The 22,663-nt window shown below is 50.5% G+C and overlaps 2 protein-coding genes across 2 annotated transcripts in view; both read left to right on the forward strand.

Moving 5' to 3' along the window:
- Nucleotides 1–2,342: 2,342 nt before the first annotated feature.
- On the forward strand, nt 2,343–4,239 carry LOC141776687 (copine-9-like). The gene is made up of 2 exons (XM_074650829.1): nt 2,343–2,505; nt 3,566–4,239. Exons 1-2 carry the CDS (start codon nt 2,383–2,385, stop codon nt 3,794–3,796), a joined length of 354 nt encoding a protein of 117 aa, XP_074506930.1. The 5' UTR covers nt 2,343–2,382; the 3' UTR covers nt 3,797–4,239.
- Nucleotides 4,240–10,160: 5,921 nt separating this feature from the next.
- Nucleotides 10,161–22,663, forward strand: part of LOC141777412 (uncharacterized) — a 20,831-nt gene continuing 8,328 nt past the window's right edge. The window contains 4 exon segments of the mRNA XM_074652059.1: nt 10,161–12,859; nt 19,884–20,036; nt 21,087–21,165; nt 22,419–22,549. Of these exon segments, the coding sequence (XP_074508160.1) occupies nt 10,219–12,859; nt 19,884–20,036; nt 21,087–21,165; nt 22,419–22,549 (3,004 nt within the window). The 5' untranslated portion in view covers nt 10,161–10,218.

Below are 22,663 nucleotides of genomic sequence, written 5' to 3' on the forward strand. Positions count from 1 at the left end.
CCAATACCACTCTAAACCGATACCACTCTAAACCGATACCACTCTAAACCGATACCACATTAAACCGATACCACTTTAAACCAATACCACATTAAACCGATACCACTCTAAACCGATACCACTCTAAACCGATACCACATTAAACCGATACCACTTTAAACCAATACCACATTAAACCGATACCACTCTAAACCGATACCACTTTAAACCAATACCACTTTAAACCAATACCACATTAAACCGATACCACTTTAAACCGATACCACTCTAAACCGATACCACATTAAACCGATACCACTTTAAACCGATACCACTTTAAACCGATACCACTCTAAACCGATACCACTCTAAACCGATACCACTCTAAACCGATACCACATTAAACCGATACCACTTTAAACCGATACCACATTAAACCGATACCACTTTAAACCGATACCACATTAAACCGATACCACATTAAACCGATACCACTTTAAACCGATACCACATTAAACCGATACCACATTAAACCAATACCACTCTAAACCGATACCACATTAAACCGATACCACTTTAAACCGATACCACTCTAAACCGATACCACATTAAACCGATACCACTCTAAACCGATACCACATTAAACCGATACCACTTTAAACCGATACCACATTAAACCGATACCACATTAAACCAATACCACTCTAAACCGATACCACATTAAACCGATACCACTTTAAACCGATACCACTCTAAACCGATACCACATTAAACCGATACCACTTTAAACCGATACCACATTAAACCGATACCACTTTAAACCGATACCACATTAAACCGATACCACATTAAACCGATACCACTCTAAACCGATACCACATTAAACCGATACCACTTTAAACCAATACCACTCTAAACCGATATCACATTAAACCGATACCACTTTAAACCGATACCACTCTAAACCGATACCACTTTAAACCGATACCACTTTAAACCGATACCACATTAAACCGATACCACATTAAACCGATACCACTCTAAACCGATACCACATTAAACCGATACCACTTTAAACCAATACCACTCTAAACCGATATCACATTAAACCGATACCACTTTAAACCGATACCACTCTAAACCGATACCACTCTAAACCGATACCACTTTAAACCAATACCACTCTAAACCGATACCACATTAAACCGATACCACTTTAAACCGATACCACATTAAACCGATACCACTTTAAACCGATACCACTTTAAACCAATACCACTCTAAACCGATACCACATTAAACCGATACCACTTTAAGCCGATACCACATTAAACCGATACCACTCTAAACCGATACCACATTAAACCGATACCACTCTAAACCGATACCACATTAAACCGATACCACTCTAAACCGATACCACATTAAACCGATACCACATTAAACCGATACCACTCTAAACCGATACCACATTAAACCGATACCACTCTAAACCGATACCACTTTAAACCGATACCACTTTATACCGATACCACTTTAAGCCGATACCACATTAAACCGATACCATACTTTTAAGTGGGCCGAGCCCCGATCTGGCAGCACGACGCGGTTGGGACGCACTGAGGACAGTCTGCCCCGGTCGACAGTTGCACCGGGAGCAGGGGGCCGTCCCTCCCCGGCGGGGAGAGAAGGAGCAACGAGCCCTTTGTCCACAGTACGGCGAGGTCCGGGCAGGAAGCGCTGTAAAGCTGCGAGCCACCTTTTCCCCGAGCCTTTCCAAGCCGACCTAGAGCCGGTGGCGGCGTACCGCCTCGTATGCGGGACTCCCCAGCCTGCCGTGTGTCCTCACACCCTCCAGCTGGCTGTTAACGAGGCTCTTTAGACACAGAGAAGTACTCGTATCGGTACTCGGTATTGGAGAGTACCCAGATGTAAGTACTTGTACTCGGTCTGAATAAAGTGGTATCGGTGCATCACTACTGTAAAGATATAGAGGAGTAATGTCTACCTGAGCAGAGAGTGAAGTCTCTCTCCCTCTGTGTGTATGTGTTGTAATCAGAGCTTCTCTGTGCTTTGTTGACATCGCCGGGCCGGCCGCACGTGCTTTTAGTGCATGTGATCGTGTCCCACTGGCTCGCTCACGGACGCCGCTCTGCACCGCTCTCATCCAGCGGTTACAGCCGATAACGCCGTCCCGACTGACGGAACCATAGCCCCCCACCCTCCTGCCCTAAGGGGGCACTAACGGCCGTGTGAGTTTACTTTAGCAAGTATTGAATTCATTAAACTCAATTTAAGAGCATATCTGTAGTATTAGTTTGACTTTAGGACGTTCCCGTTATAACTGCCCGTTAACGGCAGCGTGTCTGATCAGCTCAGCGTGGTACGTGTGCTGTGTCCTATATGGTGCCGACCTACAGTAACAGCTCGATGTTGTGTTTGCTGTGTGCAGCTATGGAGGAGCTGGACGGGGACGAGGTCCGAGTGTCCTCCAGGGGACGCTTTGCTGAGAGAGACATCGTCCAGGTGAAGTTTATTCTCCGTTCATTCTGTCCTGCGTTTAACCCTCATGAGTCACAGTCGTGATGTTCATCACCACATTACACATGTCAGAGGACATTAGATCCTCCAGCCGGTCTCAGCGACACACAACACTCCGATCAGAGGTTTGAACTAGAACACAAAGCCAAACAGAGAGCTGGAGACGCTCTTATGAATTCTGATCTGATCATATTATTGACATATTATCTGTGTAAGCTGTTTCTTTTGGTCTTAAATGTTGGTGAATTTTATGATTCTTTGTGATCAAAAGGTAAAAAAGAAGTCTAAAAGTCCTCTATCTAGCTGCCATGCACACATGTTAGAAATCTAACAGCAGAATGTAGTTAAAGTTACTGAGAGGAACTTTAATCTCAGTCTCAGTTTAATCCTGATGATCAGTTAACATCTGTGAGAAGATTGGCTTTCTACACCATCTAGTTATTCTTAATGCTCGTCATCGGTGCTATCGGGTCAGATTCTGTGCAAAATCAGACCAAATAGTGCCGGTTCACCAGAAACTCCTTCAGCTCAGACTCCAGCGGGGCCTCCAGCAGCGACAGACCCAGATCCGGCTTCGCTGCACGTCTTCGACCTGCAGTCGGAGCTCCGACGGGAGGTGGAGAGCTCCGCGCCGGGCAGCATCAGCAGCTCCTCCTCCGGTTAGGAGCAGAGCTTCGCCTCGCTGCTCCGCCGGTCACTGACACCACGCTGCTGGAGGTCCACACAGTATTACTAGGCCCGCTGGAGAGCAGGGAGGCACGGGAGAACCAGAACCAGGACTGCACGGGGCAGACCGTCAGACCCTGCTGCAGTAAAATGAGATGTTTTCTAAAGGGACTCTGGTGCTCTGAAACACCACCGCTCTAGTCCACAGGGACCGCCACAATCAACACTGATGAAAGTTCCTCGTAGTGACTTTAAACACATTAAACAGATGTTCAGCTGCGTAGCGACGCAACGAGGAAAAACACTCACAAATACCAAAGTCAGTCCCATTCCCCGCTCGTCATCGTCATCGTCATCCGTTCTTCCTGTTCTCTTCCAGTTCGTTCCTTTCCGGGACTACATCGACCGGTCGGGGAACCAGGTCCTGAGCATGGCCCGGCTGGCTAAGGACGTCCTGGCGGAGATCCCCGACCAGCTGCTGTCCTTCATGAAGAGCCGGGGGATCGATCCCCGGCCCCCGCTGCCCGCCACCTCAGACTCCCCCTCAATGTCCTCCACCAACACCACCACCACCACCGCTGCACCCAAGGCACGCACCATGCACGCCTGAGACCAGGGCGGCCAGCGGAGCAAAGGGAGATGTATGAGTGTGTGTGTCTCTGTGTGTGTGTGTCTGTGTCTGTGTGTGTGTGTGTGTGTGTGTGTGTGTGTGTGTGTTGCATGGTTTCAGGGTTGGTCGACAGGAACCGAGTCAGGATTATGAAGACGGTTTCCACAGTTCATCACCAGACGTGTTGTTCCTCCAACAACATCTGGACTGGAAGTGTAGAAAACACACTTCTGATCCTTCTAAGGTTCCTGGTTGGATCTTCTGTCAGCAGCTCACGATGCAGGTTAACACACAACTCTGCAGCTACCCACAAACTACATTTAACCCCTGATCACTATTTAAACTGAAGGCTTCAGATGTAGTTTTCTCTCAGGCGTTAGTTTCAACACGTCAAATAAAACCACTGAGAACACCAGTTCTCCTCCGAGGTGGAGTCTCCAGCTCTATCCCATTGATTTCTATCCGTTGTAAAGGAAGACGGCCCCGAGGCTGACGTCCTGTCCTTGTTTCTTTACTCTCAGGGCATTTTAAAGTAACAGTAACGGTAACGGGGGATCTGGAAATACAGGAGCAGAAATGAAATGCTGTCCTGGTTGTGGACATGAACATGTATGCTGTATATTTCTGTATGCTAAACATGAAATTCAAATGTGTTTTTTATGTAAAGTGTGGGGGGGGGGGGTGCTCCACATTTCAAGGTCACCATTCAGAGACTGAGCTAAACTAATCCGGCTGAAGGGAGGCGCCTCCTGAAAGCAGGGAATATATATGAGCATGAAATAGTCTGGGGATGGAGAACAGACTGAAACATCCTCCTCTTCCAACAGCCAGCGGGACAATTTAACAATACCGGGAGACTCTTTCAGCCCGGGTCCGACGCTGAACAGAACCATGCCTGTGCTCTGCTGTCCCCCTCGTCCTCGTCCTCTCTCAGCCGGCTGTCACTGGGGATGAATCATTCATGAGGTGGCTGCCTCTGCTTCTCCAGCTGTCTGGAGCATGTACCTGTTTCAAATGAAGAGAGTTTCACAACACAGAAATACTTCATATGTAGCAGAGAATGAGTGGAAGTGTCGGGGTCACCTTTACTTTCCTTCACTTTTTACTGGAGAGAAGACGTCAACAAAACCAGTGACACATGGAGAGAGGTTTGGTTTGGTGTGCGGCGCTGCAGGGACGTCACTCCAGACTGATGCACTTCACAGTTTCCCCTCATCAGTTCTGCTGTTTGATATACTGTATGGCTGCTCATCAGCTGCTCATCAGCTGCTCATCAGCTGCTACTGTAGAGAGATGCACCGATCACACTTTTTAAGTCCCGATACCGATACCGATACCTGGGCTTTGGGTATCGGCCGATACGGAGTACTGATCCGATACCAGTGTTTAATTAATCAGCTGTATGCCTCACTAAGTAGAAGTCACTGTTCTGTTATGTTAGAGGCAGCATCAGGCTGGACTTAAACATCGTTTTCTTAACTTTATAAAAGAAAATGTAACATTATTTTTATTTTTTTATTTTATTTATACAAATTTAATTTTGTAATTATTATTAAAATAGTAAATTATACACCAGTAACTTGATAAGGAAATCAAAATCAACAGGATTTACTATTCAGTGTAAACATTTTTAATGCAGCAAAAAATTGGTCAAAATTGAAACAGGAATTAAAATCCCAGTCTATAATGTGTGCAGGATATAAACATAGAGTAGAATGGAATAGATGGGATCCATTGTCACCGATACCCGATCCAGCTATTTGAGTCGGTATCGGCCCGATATCCGACCCGGTATCGGTGCTTCTCTCCTACTGTAGAAACAGACCTCTGTTGTGTGTGCATGAATGATTGAAACAGTGAGCTTCAGTAGAAACCCTCAGATCCATCTGACTGTACCAGGCTGTGCTTTCTGTTCCTCACATACAGTTAAATAAAACCTTCCTGTTGACTTAGTGAACAAGTAAAGAGGAGCGGTTCAACCTAGCAGCATCACAAACCATTGGATTATTAAGCATGTGTCATATTGTCTCAGAAAGGAAATGGATATGTGGCCTTATTCCTGTCATAATCCTACAGGTGTGTGCGAGGGAGGACTCTATTTTTATATGACGAAACAGTACAGATATGTTATTTTGCATGCTTATTGGGCTGATATGCTGCCAATGATTGTATTTGTTCTGTATCTTTAGTCTTCAAACAACATTCCTACATGTGTTGACTTGTGCTCTTTCTATTTCTACGTCAGTGTGTGCAGTCTCCCTGAAGGAACTGATGTAATAATCCAAAGCATATACTGTCTGAGATCCACCGATAGTAGGATAGGTCTGTACCACACAGTGGAAACATGCATGTGAGTGTGTGTGTGTGTTATTATGGTCAACAAGTACACCGACCCAGTGCCAAGTACACCGGGACACACTACTGCCCCGGTCTCAACACGCTCTCACTACTGCCCCCCCGGTCACAGCACGCTCTCATCCCAACTCGTCACATACCGCCGCTTTGGTGTCCCTTCATGTTCGTCATTAAAACCACTCTCGTTACGTTATGTAAAGAACTTGTTACGTTAAGTAAAGAACTCGTTACGTTGAGTAAAGAACTCGTTACGTTGAGTAAAGAACTCGTTACGTTGAGTAAAGAACTCGTTGCGTTGAGTAAAGAACTCGTTGCGTTGAGTAAAGAACTCGCTAAGTTGAGTAAAGAATTCGTTACGTTGAGTAAAGAAGTCGTTACGTTGAGTAAAGAACTCGCTACGTTGAGTAAAGAACTCGTTACGTTGAGTAAAGAACTCGTTACGTTGAGTAAAGAACTCGTTACGTTATGTAAAGAACTCGTTACGTTAAGTAAAGAACTCGTTACGTTGAGTAAAGAACTCGTTACGTTGAGTAAAGAACTCGTTACGTTATGTAAAGAACTCGTTACGTTGAGTAAAGAACTCGTTACGTTGAGTAAAGAACTCGTTACGTTATGTAAAGAACTCGTTACGTTGAGTAAAGAACTCGTTACGTTGAGTAAAGAACTCGTTACGTTATGTAAAGAACTCGTTACGTTGAGTAAAGAACTCGTTACGTTATGTAAAGAACTCGTTACGTTGAGTAAAGAACTCGTTACGTTGAGTAAAGAACTCGTTACGTTATGTAAAGAACTCGTTACGTTGAGTAAAGAACTCGTTACGTTGAGTAAAGAACTCGTTACGTTGAGTAAAGAACTCGTTGCGTTGAGTAAAGAACTCGTTGCGTTGAGTAAAGAACTCGTTGCGTTGAGTAAAGAACTCGTTGCGTTGAGTAAAGAACTCGTTGCGTTGAGTAAAGAACTCGTTACGTTGAGTAAAGAACTCGTTACGTTATGTAAAGAACTCGTTGCGTTGAGTAAAGAACTCGTTACGTTGAGTAAAGAACTCGTTGCGTTGAGTAAAGAACTCGTTGCGTTGAGTAAAGAACTCGTTGCGTTGAGTAAAGAACTCGTTGCGTTGAGTAAAGAACTCGTTGCGTTGAGTAAAGAACTCGTTGCGTTGAGTAAAGAACTCGCTACGTTGAGTAAAGAACTCGTTACGTTGAGTAAAGAACTCGTTGCGTTGAGTAAAGAACTCGTTACGTTGAGTAAAGAACTCGTTGCGTTGAGTAAAGAACTCGCTACGTTAAGTAAAGAACTCGTTACGTTGAGTAAAGAACTCGTTACGTTGAGTAAAGAACTCGTTACGTTATGTAAAGAACTCGCTACGTTAAGTAAAGAACTCGTTACGTTGAGTAAAGAACTCGTTACGTTGAGTAAAGAACTCGTTACGTTGAGTAAAGAACTCGTTACGTTATGTAAAGAACTCGCTACGTTGAGTAAAGAACTCGTTACGTTATGTAAAGAACTCGTTACGTTGAGTAAAGAACTCGTTGCGTTGAGTAAAGAACTCGCTACGTTAAGTAAAGAACTCGTTACGTTGAGTAAAGAACTCGTTACGTTGAGTAAAGAACTCGTTACGTTATGTAAAGAACTCGCTACGTTAAGTAAAGAACTCGTTACGTTGAGTAAAGAACTCGTTACGTTGAGTAAAGAACTCGTTACGTTGAGTAAAGAACTCGTTACGTTGAGTAAAGAACTCGTTACGTTGAGTAAAGAACTCGTTACGTTATGTAAAGAACTCGTTACGTTGAGTAAAGAACTCGTTACGTTGAGTAAAGAACTCGTTACGTTATGTAAAGAACTTGTTGCGTTAAGTAAAGAACGACATGGTTGGACTTACAACTACTCCGGTGGTACGGTGAAAATGACACTGAACGTTGTGATCACGGGACCCGAACAGCGGTCAAAGAACGTACAGTATATCGCTAAGAAGTGAAAGTAAATTGTTCGTTCCGTTGCAACATCAGCGCCCAGCAGCAGAGCTACGCTTCCGCCATTTTGGACTGTAAGCGACGACCGGGCGCCGGTAAAACGTCCTCCTACAAAGAGACGCACAAAAGTAAAACAAAGTCATTTGTATTCTATTGTCATAACTTTAATGTCTCTACTGAAATGCCCTGTGTTGAACAATAAAACATATTATAAATACCTATTATAACTATTTATTTACTCACTTATTAAACTTTGAATACGTTTTAATAAGCCCTGTGTTTGTTGGACCCGTCCACCTCATGGTGTGTCTTTCCGTTCTTTAAACGACATCAGCACGCTGCCTCAGAGTTTACTGTTGGACGGGTTCACATGATAGTTAATGGAGAGCTCGGTGCGTTTCATACCGCCGCTCAAGGGCGTCTCGTACGGCGGTATCTAACGCTGACGGCCGTGACACAGCGTTGGTATTTGACGCCTCGGGGATGAGAACAGCTGCCGGTTCTAGTGTGTTCTGTACAGCCTACCTGGGTCAAATGTAAATACATCTAAAGTGATATACATAATATTTTGTGAAGTCTTCCGTTCCTCTCTGATCCTCTAAAGACGTCCCTCATGTGTTCTTCAGACTTCAGCTCGACGTTCGTTTGTCAATGTTTTCTAGCTTTTGCTTTAGAAACCAAATAAAGATCTTGTTTAAGGCTCGTCTGTAGTATGTTACTGTGTTGACAGTAATTATCGTTAGGGCCGTTAGGGATGTTTAGTGTGTGTAGTGGGTCATAAAGGAGATTAATCCGGTCTTTCTTCAGGGGTTTATTTTTCTTTATTTTTACTTTAGCCTGCATCATAAAAGAAAGTAAAAAACGTATTATGTATAATAATAATAATAATTATGTTCAGCCTTTTATTTACTATCTCTTTATTAAAAAATCTGGAATATTCATTTAAAAAAAAAAAAAATACAAATTGGAAATTATAAATGTCTCTTCTAATACACACATTGGTATTGTTAAAATGTTATTCCATTTATACACTATATTGATTCATGTTTTGCCTCTTTTATGTGTTGAAGTTCAAGGAGAAATACTAGAGATTTAATAGATTACTTCTACAGTACATCACAGTACAGTAGGCCTAATACAGTAAAACAAATAAATAGAACACATAATACATATTGGCTATTAACCTACATATTATAGAAAGTTGTCATACTTTGTAATGTTGTATATGTTTTATTGTCTAATACGAGCTTCTACCATCAACACATCCCAATCAGAAGTTTAATCAGCATAGTAAAGTGTGAATCTTAATGCATTGTCTGAACCCAGGGGGTTCCATGGTGCTCTTTAAATATTACTTTAATCAGAAGAATAACTCAGTGGATGATTTTATGTTTTATTATATTACAACACTGCCACTCAGTGGAAACACAGTGAAATCAAACCACTGACTGGGGATGTGGATTTATGAAGTTATGAAAAGAGTTGTAGCTTCACATTTTAATTAAAAGTTAGTAGAATGAATGAATGATATAAATATATTGATATAATGTGCAGCTCATTGATAATAATAATAACAGATCTCAGTCTGATCCTGATCCACAGCTGCAGAATCCAGTCCAGGCTCACACATACCGGTGCTGCCTTCAGGTACGCCTCGGACTTCACAGGTTGACTGTTCACATTCTTCATAATAAACTCCCCTCTTACTAAATGTTGTTGTTGTTGTTGTTGTTGTTTACAGGTGCTTTATACTGACATGGCAGCAGAAACACAGACGTGCTTTTGGACGTATGTTTGATCTTAGTGTGTTTAGGTTATATTAAATGTGTTTAGTTAATAAACACATATGAAATGTGTGTTTAGTTCCCGGAACCCTGCAGAACCATCTCCATCTCTGAGTTCTGTTAAATCAAAGCTTCCACCCTGACTGGAGAGTTTCCGGGCGGTAAAACCCGGAGTGGATCAGCGGATCAGCGGACCGCCGGCGGGCCGTGAAGGCCTCCTCCTCCTCCGGCCTGCTGTAAAACCCGGAGTGGATCGTTGGCTCGGCGGAGCGCGGGCGGACCGGATGTGAGTCGCTGCTACAGGGATTCCAAGATGGAACTGCAGGGGCCAAACATCCAACAACAACATGGCGGCCCGCCCTCCAGAACCAGAACCAGGACCAGGACCAGGACCAGCGCGGTGGACCCGGCTCCACCGGGACACACACTCACAGACACCGAGCTACCGGAGGAACCGGGACACACCGAGACCCCGCCTGATACCGGACCACCAGACCCCCCCACAGAACCACAGCCGGACCCGCTGCTGCTGCACGGGACCGGGACCGGGACCGGGACCGGGACCGGGACCGGGAGGAGGGACCGGGGAGGACCCGGGATGCAGATGGCGCCTCTGGTTTCGTCGGAGGAGGAGGACCCGGTAGAACCGGGGCCGCTGCGGCTGTTTCCGGTACCGAGCTCCGGTTTACGGCACCGGGACGGAGGTCCGAACCACGGAGGCTGTAACACGGAGAACCGGGACCGGGACCGGCACCGGGACGGAGGTCCGAACCACGGAGGCTGTAACACGGAGAACCGGGACCGGGACCGGCACCGGGACGGAGGTCCGAACCACGGAGGCTATAACACGGAGAACCGGGACCGGGACCGGGACGGAGGTCCGAACCACGGAGGCTGTAACACGGAGAACCGGGACCGGGACCGGGACCGGGACGGAGGTCCGAACCACGGAGGCTGTAACACGGAGAACCGGGACTGGGACCGGCACCGGGACGTGGTGTTTAACGTCGTTAGAGAGGCTGAAGGAACCGGAGAGACCGGGAGGATGAACCGGGCCCGGGGGGAGAGCTGGAGACCAGCTGGTCCCGGTGGTCCCGGTGGTTCTCTTGAGGTTGTTCTGTGTGAATCCAGCACCAGTCTGACCCGGGTCGATGTCGATGTTCCGGTTCTGAGGACAGACCAGGTCTTCAGCCTGCCGGCGTACCGTCAGACGGTGGAGGACGTGGTTCTGACCAACCGGTACGGAGACCAGATCTGTGGTCAGATCTGCACCGAGAACAGTAAACCGGTCCCGGGACCGGTCCAGGAGCTGCTGACCCGGTCTGATGAGAGTGGGGGTCTGATGTCAGAGAGGTCCGGTGGTCTGGAGGAGATGGACTCATCAGAACTCATCTCAGCAGGGCTGCAGGGGGACACGGTACCAGACCTGGACCCAGACCAGGACCCGGTACTGGACCCGGACCCAGTCCAGGATCCGGTCTCCAGCAGTCCCCCTGCCGGCGAGACGTTCTCCGGTCCCCCTGCCGGCGAGACGTTCTCCGGTCCTCCTGCCGGCGAGACGTTCTCCGGTCCCCCTGCCGGCGAGACGTTCTCCGGTCCCCCTGCCGGCGAGACGTTCTCCGGTCCCCCTGCCGGCGAGACGTTCTCCGGTCCCCCTGCCGGCGAGACGTTCTCCGGTCCTCCTGCCGGCGAGACGTTCTCCGGTCCTCCTGCCGGCGAGACGTTCTCCGGTCCCCCTGCCGGCGAGACGTTCTCCGGTCCCCCTGCCGGCGAGACGTTCTCCGGTCCCCCTGCCGGCGAGACGTTCTCCGGTCCCCCTGCCGGCGAGACGTTCTCCGGTCCCCCTGCCGGCGAGACGTTCTCCGGTCCCCCTGCCGGCGAGACGTTCTCCGGTCCCCCTGCCGGCGAGACGTTCTCCGGTCCTCCTGCCGGCGAGACGTTCTCCGGTCCTCCTGCCGGCGAGACGTTCTCCGGTCCTCCTGCCGGCGAGACGTTCTCCGGTCCTCCTGCCGGCGAGACGTTCTCCGGTCCTCCTGCCGGCGAGACGTTCTCCGGTCCTCCTGCCGGCGAGACGTTCTCCGGGACCATCACCATCAACAACCAGAGCATCCTGGTGACGATCGAGGACGGGATCCTGACCCTGGCCGCCCCCCCGGAGGGCTACGTCCACCGAGAGGACGACCTGCTGAGCCTGAAGGAGCACCTGGGCATGAAGGACCACGAGGACATCGTCCTGCTCAACTACGACAGCGGGACCAAGTCCATCGGGAAGATCAGCACGCTGGCGGTCTCCGGCTCCGGCCAGCAGGACGAGTCCAGACCCGGACCCGGGTTCTCCAGACCGGGGTTCTGTGTGAGCGACTCTGAGCTGGCTCTGGTGGACGACTGCTCCTTACCGGAGCTGGGTCCGTCTCTGGACTGCTGTCCCATCGTCAAACAGGAAGCCGGGACGCTGTGTGCCGTCACCGAGGCGGACCTGGTCTCCCCGGGTCCTAGAACCACCGTGGTGGACTGTGACCACGGAGACTTCCAGTCCGCTCCGCTCATAAAGTCCAAGAAAGAGACGGCGTCCTCGTTGGACTGTCCAGAACCGGGCTGCTCCTGCACGTTCGATACACGCCAGAAACTGAAGGTCCACCTGCTGAACCACGCCGAGGACCCGCGGCCGTACCGGTGCTCGGTGGACGGCTGCGGCTGGGCCTTCGCCACGTCCTACAAGCTGAAGAGACACCTGCAGTCCCACGACAAGCAGCGGCCGCACACCTGTCAGTACGAAGGCTGCGGGCGCCGCTTCACCACCGTCTACAACCTCAAGGCCCACGTCAAGGTCCACGAGCAGGACAACGCCTTCGTCTGTGAGATCTGCAGCGAGCGGTTCCGCAGCGCCACAAGACTCACCAACCACCAGAGAGTCCACTTCGAACCGCAGAGACCTCACAGGTGTGAATTCACAGGTGAGGTGACACAAGACGGAGGTTTCTATTTGATCACATTACAGTTTACCCTTTATCCTCATGCACCTACTCATCTACCAACGTCCATCTACCTGTCCTCCTACCTGTCCTCCTACCTGTCTCCCTACCTGTCCTCCTACCTGTCCTCCTACCTGTCCTCCTACCTGTCCTCCTACCTGTCTCCCTACCTGTCCTCCTACCTGTCTCCCTACCTGTCCTCCTACCTGTCCTCCTACCAACGTCATCCTACCTGTCACCCTACCTGTCCTCCTACCTGTCTCCCTACCTGTCCTCCTACCTGTCTCCCTACCTGTCCTCCTACCTGTCCTCCTACCTGTCCTCCTACCTGTCTCCCTACCTGTCCTCCTACCTGTCTCCCTACCTGTCCTCCTACCTGTCCTCCTACCAACGTCATCCTACCTGTCACCCTACCTGTTCTCCTACCTGTCCTCCTACCTGTCTCCCTACCTGTTCTCCTACCTGTCATCCTACCTGTCACCCTACCTGTTCTCCTACCTGTCCTCCTACCTGTCTCCCTACCTGTTCTCCTACCTGTCCTCCTACCTGTCTCCCTACCTGTCCTCCTACCTGTCCTCCTACCTGTCCTCCTACCTGTCCTCCTACCTGTCTCCCTACCTGTCCTCCTACCTGTCTCCCTACCTGTCCTCCTACCTGTCTCCCTACCTGTCCTCCTACCTGTCCTCCTACCTGTCTCACTACCTGTCCTCCTACCTGTCTCCCTACCTGTCCTCCTACCTGTCCTCCTACCAACGTCATCTTACCTGTCACCCTACCTGTTCTCCTACCTGTCCTCCTACCTGTCTCCCTACCTGTTCTCCTACCTGTCATCCTACCTGTCACCCTACCTGTTCTCCTACCTGTCCTCCTACCTGTCTCCCTACCTGTTCTCCTACCTGTCCTCCTACCTGTCCTCCTACCTGTCTCCCTACCTGTCCTCCTACCTGTCCTCCTACCTGTCCTCCTACCTGTCTCCCTACCTGTTCTCCTACCTGTCCTCCTACCTGTCTCCCTACCTGTCCTCCTACCTGTCTCCCTACCTGTCCTCCTACCTGTACTCCTACCAACGTCATCCTACCTGTCTCCCTACCTGTTCTCCTACCTGTCCTCCTACCTGTCCTCCTACCTGTCTCCCTACCTGTCCTCCTACCTGTCCTCCTACCTGTACTCCTACCTGTCTCCCTACCTGTTCTCCTACCTGTCCTCCTACCTGTCTCCCTACCTGTCCTCCTACCTGTCCCCCTACCTGTCTCCCTACCTGTCCTCCTACCTGTCTCCCTACCTGTCCCCCTACCTGTCCTCCTACCTGTCTCCCTACCTGTCTCCCTACCTGTCCTCCTACCTGTCCTCCTACCTGTCCTCCTGCCTGTACTCCTACCAACGTCCTCCTACCTGTCCTCCTACCTGTCCTCCTACCTGTCTCCCTACCTGTCCTCCTACCTGTCTCCCTACCTGTCCTCCTACCTGTCCTCCTACCAACGTCATCCTACCTGTCACCCTACCTGTTCTCCTACCTGTCCTCCTACCTGTCTCCCTACCTGTTCTCCTACCTGTCATCCTACCTGTCACCCTACCTGTTCTCCTACCTGTCCTCCTACCTGTCTCCCTACCTGTTCTCCTACCTGTCCTCCTACCTGTCTCCCTACCTGTCCTCCTACCTGTCCTCCTACCTGTCCTCCTACCTGTCCTCCTACCTGTCTCCCTACCTGTCCTCCTACCTGTCTCCCTACCTGTCCTCCTACCTGTCTCCCTACCTGTTCTCCTACCTGTCCTCCTACCTGTCCTCCTACCTGTCTCCCTACCTGTCCTCCTACCTGTCTCCCTACCTGTCCTCCTACCTGTCCTCCTACCAACGTCATCTTACCTGTCACCCTACCTGTTCTTCTACCTGTCCTCCTACCTGTCTCCCTACCTGTTCTCCTACCTGTCATCCTACCTGTCACCCTACCTGTTCTCCTACCTGTCCTCCTACCTGTCTCCCTACCTGTTCTCCTACCTGTCCTCCTACCTGTCCTCCTACCTGTCTCCCTACCTGTCCTCCTACCTGTCCTCCTACCTGTCCTCCTACCTGTCTCCCTACCTGTTCTCCTACCTGTCCTCCTACCTGTCTCCCTACCTGTCCTCCTACCTGTCTCCCTACCTGTCCTCCTACCTGTACTCCTACCAACGTCATCCTACCTGTCTCCCTACCTGTTCTCCTACCTGTCCTCCTACCTGTCTCCCTACCTGTCCTCCTACCTGTCCTCCTACCTGTACTCCTACCTGTCTCCCTACCTGTTCTCCTACCTGTCCTCCTACCTGTCTCCCTACCTGTCCTCCTACCTGTCCCCCTACCTGTCTCCCTACCTGTCCTCCTACCTGTCTCCCTACCTGTCCCCCTACCTGTCCTCCTACCTGTCTCCCTACCTGTCTCCCTACCTGTCTCCCTACCTGTCCTCCTACCTGTCCTCCTACCTGTCCTCCTGCCTGTACTCCTACCAACGTCATCCTACCTGTCCTCCTACCTGTCCTCCTACCTGTCTCCCTACCTGTCTCCCTACCTGTCCTCCTACCTGTCCTCCTACCTGTCCTCCTGCCTGTACTCCTACCAACGTCATCCTACCTGTCCTCCTACCTGTCCTCCTACCTGTCTCCCTACCTGTCCTCCTACCTGTCCTCCTACCTGTACTCCTACCTGTCTCCCTACCTGTTCTCCTACCTGTCCTCCTACCTGTCTCCCTACCTGTCCTCCTACCTGTCCCCCTACCTGTCTCCCTACCTGTCCTCCTACCTGTCCCCCTACCTGTCCTCCTACCTGTCTCCCTACCTGTCCTCCTACCTGTCCTCCTACCAACGTCATCCTACCTGTCACCCTACCTGTTCTCCTACCTGTCCTCCTACCTGTCTCCCTACCTGTTCTCCTACCTGTCCTCCTACCTGTCCTCCTACCTGTCTCCCTACCTGTCCTCCTACCTGTCTCCCTACCTGTCCTCCTACCTGTCCTCCTACCAACGTCATCCTACCTGTCACCCTACCTGTTCTCCTACCTGTCCTCCTACCTGTCTCCCTACCTGTTCTCCTACCTGTCATCCTACCTGTCACCCTACCTGTTCTCCTACCTGTCCTCCTACCTGTCTCCCTACCTGTTCTCCTACCTGTCCTCCTACCTGTCCTCCTACCTGTCTCCCTACCTGTCCTCCTACCTGTCTCCCTACCTGTTCTCCTACCTGTCCTCCTACCTGTCTCCCTACCTGTCCTCCTACCTGTCCTCCTACCTGTACTCCTACCAACGTCATCCTACCTGTCTCCCTACCTGTTCTCCTACCTGTCCTCCTACCTGTCCTCCTACCTGTCTCCCTACCTGTCCTCCTACCTGTCCTCCTACCTGTCCTCCTACCTGTACTCCTACCTGTCTCCCTACCTGTTCTCCTACCTGTCCTCCTACCTGTCTCCCTACCTGTCCTCCTACCTGTCCTCCTACCTGTCCTCCTGCCTGTACTCCTACCAACGTCATCCTACCTGTCCTCCTACCTGTCCTCCTACCTGTCTCCCTACCTGTCCTCCTACCTGTCTCCCTACCTGTCCTCCTACCTGTCCTCCTACCTGTCCTCCTACCTGTCTCCCTACCTGTCCTCCTACCTGTCTCCCTACCTGTCCTCCTACCTGTCCTCCTACCAACGTCATCCTACCTGTCACCCTACCTGTTCTCCTACCTGTCCTCCTACCTGTCTCCCTACCTGTTCTCCTACCTGTCATCCTACCTGTCACCCTACCTGTTCTCCTACCTGTCCTCCTACCTGTCTCCCTACCTGTTCTCCTACCTGTCCTCCTACCTGTCTCCCTACCTGTCCTCCTACCTGTCCTCCTACCTGTCCTCCTACCTGTCTCCCTACCTGTCCTCCTACCTGTCTCCCTACCTGTCCTCCTACCTGTCTCCCTACCTGTTCTCCTACCTGTCCTCCTACCTGTCCTCCTACCTGTCTCCCTACCTGTCCTCCTACCTGTCTCCCTACCTGTCCTCCTACCTGTCCTCCTACCAACGTCATCTTACCTGTCACCCTACCTGTTCTCCTACCTGTCCTCCTACCTGTCTCCCTACCTGTTCTCCTACCTGTCATCCTACCTGTCACCCTACCTGTTCTCCTACCTGTCCTCCTACCTGTCTCCCTACCTGTTCTCCTACCTGTCCTCCTACCTGTCCTCCTACCTGTCTCCCTACCTGTCCTCCTACCTGTCCTCCTACCTGTCCTCCTACCTGTCTCCCTACCTGTTCTCCTACCTGTCCTCCTACCTGTCTCCCTACCTGTCCTCCTACCTGTCTCCCTACCTGTCCTCCTACCTGTACTCCTACCAACGTCATCCTACCTGTCTCCCTACCTGTTCTCCTACCTGTCCTCCTACCTGTCCTCCTACCTGTCTCCCTACCTGTCCTCCTACCTGTCCTCCTACCTGTACTCCTACCTGTCTCCCTACCTGTTCTCCTACCTGTCCTCCTACCTGTCTCCCTACCTGTCCTCCTACCTGTCCCCCTACCTGTCTCCCTACCTGTCCTCCTACCTGTCTCCCTACCTGTCCCCCTACCTGTCCTCCTACCTGTCTCCCTACCTGTCTCCCTACTTGTCCTCCTACCTGTCCTCCTACCTGTCCTCCTGCCTGTACTCCTACCAACGTCATCCTACCTGTCCTCCTACCTGTCCTCCTACCTGTCTCCCTACCTGTCTCCCTACCTGTCCTCCTACCTGTCCTCCTACCTGTCCTCCTGCCTGTACTCCTACCAACGTCATCCTACCTGTCCTCCTACCTGTCCTCCTACCTGTCTCCCTACCTGTCCTCCTACCTGTCCTCCTACCTGTACTCCTACCTGTCTCCCTACCTGTTCTCCTACCTGTCCTCCTACCTGTCTCCCTACCTGTCCTCCTACCTGTCCCCCTACCTGTCCTCCTACCTGTCTCCCTACCTGTCCTCCTACCTGTCCTCCTACCAACGTCATCCTACCTGTCACCCTACCTGTTCTCCTACCTGTCCTCCTACCTGTCTCCCTACCTGTTCTCCTACCTGTCCTCCTACCTGTCTCCCTACCTGTCCTCCTACCTGTCTCCCTACCTGTCCTCCTACCTGTCCTCCTACCAACGTCATCCTACCTGTCACCCTACCTGTTCTCCTACCTGTCCTCCTACCTGTCTCCCTACCTGTTCTCCTACCTGTCATCCTACCTGTCACCCTACCTGTTCTCCTACCTGTCCTCCTACCTGTCTCCCTACCTGTTCTCCTACCTGTCCTCCTACCTGTCCTCCTACCTGTCTCCCTACCTGTCCTCCTACCTGTCCTCCTACCTGTCCTCCTACCTGTCTCCCTACCTGTTCTCCTACCTGTCCTCCTACCTGTCTCCCTACCTGTCCTCCTACCTGTCCTCCTACCTGTACTCCTACCAACGTCATCCTACCTGTCTCCCTACCTGTTCTCCTACCTGTCCTCCTACCTGTCCTCCTACCTGTCCTCCTACCTGTACTCCTACCTGTCTCCCTACCTGTTCTCCTACCAACGTCATCCTACCTGTCTCCCTACCTGTCCTCCTACCTGTCCTCCTACCTGTCCTCCTACCTGTACTCCTACCTGTCTCCCTACCTGTTCTCCTACCTGTCCTCCTACCTGTCTCCCTACCTGTCCTCCTACCTGTCCTCCTACCTGTCCTCCTGCCTGTACTCCTACCAACGTCATCCTACCTGTCCTCCTACCTGTCCTCCTACCTGTCTCCCTACCTGTCTCCCTACCTGTCCTCCTACCTGTCCTCCTACCTGTCCTCCTGCCTGTACTCCTACCTGTCTCCCTACCTGTTCTCCTACCTGTCCTCCTACCTGTCTCCCTACCTGTCCTCCTACCTGTCCCCCTACCTGTCCTCCTACCTGTCTCCCTACCTGTCTCCCTACCTGTCCTCCTACCTGTCCTCCTACCTGTCCTCCTACCTGTCCTCCTGCCTGTACTCCTACCAACGTCATCCTACCTGTCCTCCTACCTGTCTCCCTGCCTGTACTCCTACCTGTCCTCCTACCTGTCCTCCTACCTGTCTCCCTGCCTGTACTCCTACCTGTCCTCCTACCTGTCCTCCTACCTGTCCTCCTGCCTGTACTCCTACCTGTCCTCCTACCTGTCTCCCTACCTGTCCTCCTACCTGTCCCCCTACCTGTCCTCCTACCTGTCTCCCTACCTGTCTCCCTACCTGTCCTCCTACCTGTCCTCCTACCTGTCCTCCTACCTGTCTCCCTGCCTGTACTCCTACCTGTCCTCCTACCTGTCTCCCTACCTGTCCTCCTACCTGTCCCCCTACCTGTCCTCCTACCTGTCTCCCTACCTGTCCTCCTACCTGTCCTCCTACCTGTCTCCCTGCCTGTACTCCTACCTGTCTCCCTACCTGTCTCCCTACCTGTCCTCCTACCTGTCCTCCTACCTGTCCTCCTACCTGTCCTCCTGCCTGTACTCCTACCAACGTCATCCTACCTGTCCTCCTACCTGTCTCCCTGCCTGTACTCCTACCTGTCCTCCTACCTGTCCTCCTACCTGTCTCCCTGCCTGTACTCCTACCTGTCCTCCTACCTGTCCTCCTGCCTGTACTCCTACCTGTCCTCCTACCTGTCTCCCTACCTGTCCTCCTACCTGTCCCCCTACCTGTCCTCCTACCTGTCTCCCTACCTGTCTCCCTACCTGTCCTCCTACCTGTCCTCCTACCTGTCCTCCTACCTGTCCTCCTACCTGTCTCCCTGCCTGTACTCCTACCTGTCCTCCTACCTGTCTCCCTACCTGTCCTCCTACCTGTCCCCCTACCTGTCCTCCTACCTGTCTCCCTACCTGTCCTCCTACCTGTCCTCCTACCTGTCCTCCTACCTGTCTCCCTGCCTGTACTCCTACCTGTCTCCCTACCTGTCTCCCTACCTGTCCTCCTACCTGTCCTCCTACCTGTCTCCCTACCTGTCCTCCTACCTGTCCTCCTGCCTGTACTCCTACCAACGTCATCCTACCTGTGTCCCTGCAGGCTGTGAGAAAACCTTCATCACCTTCAGCGCCCTGTTCTCCCACAATCGTACTCACTTCAGAGAGACGGGTCACTTCACCTGCACCTACCCGGGCTGCGACAAGACGTACGACAAGGCCTGCCGTCTCAAGATCCACCTGAGGAGTCACACCGGTGAGCTGATGATACCTTACCTGTGTTATTACTGTTATTACTGTTATTACTCCACAAGTCCTCCCTCCATCACATGATGCTCCAGATGTGTTGAGAACTAGTCCTCCCTCCATCACATGATGCTCCAGATGTAAATTTGACAACCTCGGAAATCGGACCAAACAGCCCATTATTTTATTTTTTAGACCGCTTCTTTGTTTAACTTATTTTCAAATGATGTCATATGCAGGCTGTTATATGGTTATTTAAAGGTCCCAGATTGTAAAAAGTGAGATTTTCATGTCTTTTATATGATATAGCAGGTTTAAGTGCTTTATATAAATACTGTTAAACTATCAAAACACTCAACACACGGAGAAACACACAGCCCGTATTCAGAAACTGAGTGTTTGAAACAAGCCGTCAGGATTTCTGTCCATTTGTGATGTCACAAATATACAATATTTAGACGATTACACGGTTTTAAACGTAAACATTCTAAATGTGTCCCAGTTTATTTCCTGTTGCAGTGGATGTAAATAACATCAGCTGACAGGAAGTAAACATGGACCCAAGCTGTTGCCTAGCAACGCAATTCTGTTGCAATTCCGTTGAATACAGGTATATTCAGACAGACAGGTGAATACAGGTATATTCAGACAGACAGGTGAATACAGGTATATTCAGACAGACAGGATGAGGAAACATTACAGCATGTAAACATGTTCTAGTAGAAACACAGAATACAAGTATGAACCTGAGGATGAGCTGATGTGGGACCTTTAACACATTTGTCTGGTCGTTGATCTATATGTCCGGAACTATAATAACGGCCATATTGGCCATCAAAAAATAAATATCTATCTTGTAAATCCTGCACTGAGTCCTCTAAACTGAACCCGTTCTGGAGCAGGTTCGCCCTGCAGCAGAGGTTGCACCAGATCAATGTGGGCCGGCTCTGTGATAGCAGGAAGTCCCGGTTCAGCCCTGTGAGCTGGTTACCACGTACAGTATCTATGTTGGTGGTTGACAGGCGGAAGGTAAATAAAGGTCTGGTTTCCTTGTTTCCAGGTGAGCGGCCGTTTGTCTGTGACTCAGAGGGCTGTGGCTGGTCCTTCACCAGCATGTCCAAGTTGCTCCGACATAAACGGTAAGTGCTTATTAGAGAAGTGCTTCCAGATGCTTTCCCCTCCAAATGAACAGGCTCTGAAATGAACTCTTTCACTGCCGGCAGGCAGCTTCATCTCTCTCTGTCTGCAGTTCAGAAATATCATCTGCCACTTTTAAAATCTCTGCACTAAATAAAGAAATAACATTTTAGATCTGATGTCATTCAATGGTCGATGTAAACTCTGAAAACAAAGTTCTTAACTTGTGTTTGGTGGATTATTTCTCTGTTGGTCGAATGCTAATGGTGATGCTAATGCTAATGGTCATTGTATTCTACATGGTTGAAAGTCTGTTTATTTACCTTCACAATGATGTCACTCTTGTAAGGATCATGTATTTGTGGGATGAGCAGCACAGCTGATGATGTGTGGAGCCCCGGTGCCGATGGTAAACAGTGTATTCTCCTGTTGGTGTTGACTCTTGTTGTGAGTTGTTTGGTGGATGATTGAACTCTCTATCAGTAACAAGGAACAATCAAGACATATTGATTGATTGAATCCACCGTCAGGAGCCTCAGTAGAGGAGGAAGATCCATACGCAGCCACAACAGCCTGGCACCTCCTCCTCATGCTGGTCACCAACCTGGTCACACGTTGCTGTGGGATGGCGTTCCATTCCTCAACCAGGATTGGTTGCAGGTCAGCCAACGAGGTTGTGTTGGTCACTCTAACACGTACAGCACGCCCAAGCTGATCCCACATGTTGAGTTGGGTTGAGGTCTGGACTCTTGGCAGGCCGTTCCATTCTCTCTCCTCCCACATTGTGGAGGTAGTCTGTGATAACCCTGGCTCTGTGGGGGGGGGGGGGCGTTGTTTCTTGGAGGATGAAGTTAGGTCCCAGATTGTGGAGATATGGGATCACCACTGACTGCAGAATCTCATCCTGATATCTCCCTGCATTGAGATGGCCTTCAATGATGACAAGCCTTGTTTTACCAGTGAGGGAGATGCCCCCCCCCCACACCATGACACTGCCCCCACCAGAAGCTGTTACTCGATGAGTCAGTACAGAGTCAGTGTGTTACTGCAGTAGATGGAGGTTAAAGGGATAGTTCAGGTGTTTCTCAGTGGGGTTCTATGAGGTTCTGATCCAGAGTCAGTGTGGTTCTATGAGGTTCTTCTCCAGTAGATGACGGCCCAGTTTGGAGAAACAGACAGGAGTTACCACAGTAATGTTCTGCTGTGGACGGATGAATGTCTCACTGACAACAGACTCCTTCTCTGTGTTTTCCAGGAAACACGATGATGACCGGCGCTTCGTCTGTACAGAGGAGGGTTGTGGGAAATCCTTCACCCGGGCGGAGCACCTCAAGGGTCACAGTATCACCCATCTGGGCACCAAGCCCTTCCAGTGCCATGCAGAAGGTACGTACAGGTACTATAGTAGTATGACTATTTGCTGAGGTTCTACATGTTTTAAATGAACAGAGAGAAGTTTTTCCTTTTTCTTTCACTGCAGTTAAAAGATTATTTTCACTT

This window comes from Sebastes fasciatus, chromosome 1, assembly GCF_043250625.1.
Source record: "Sebastes fasciatus isolate fSebFas1 chromosome 1, fSebFas1.pri, whole genome shotgun sequence".
Taxonomy (NCBI): Eukaryota; Metazoa; Chordata; class Actinopteri; order Perciformes; family Sebastidae; genus Sebastes; species Sebastes fasciatus.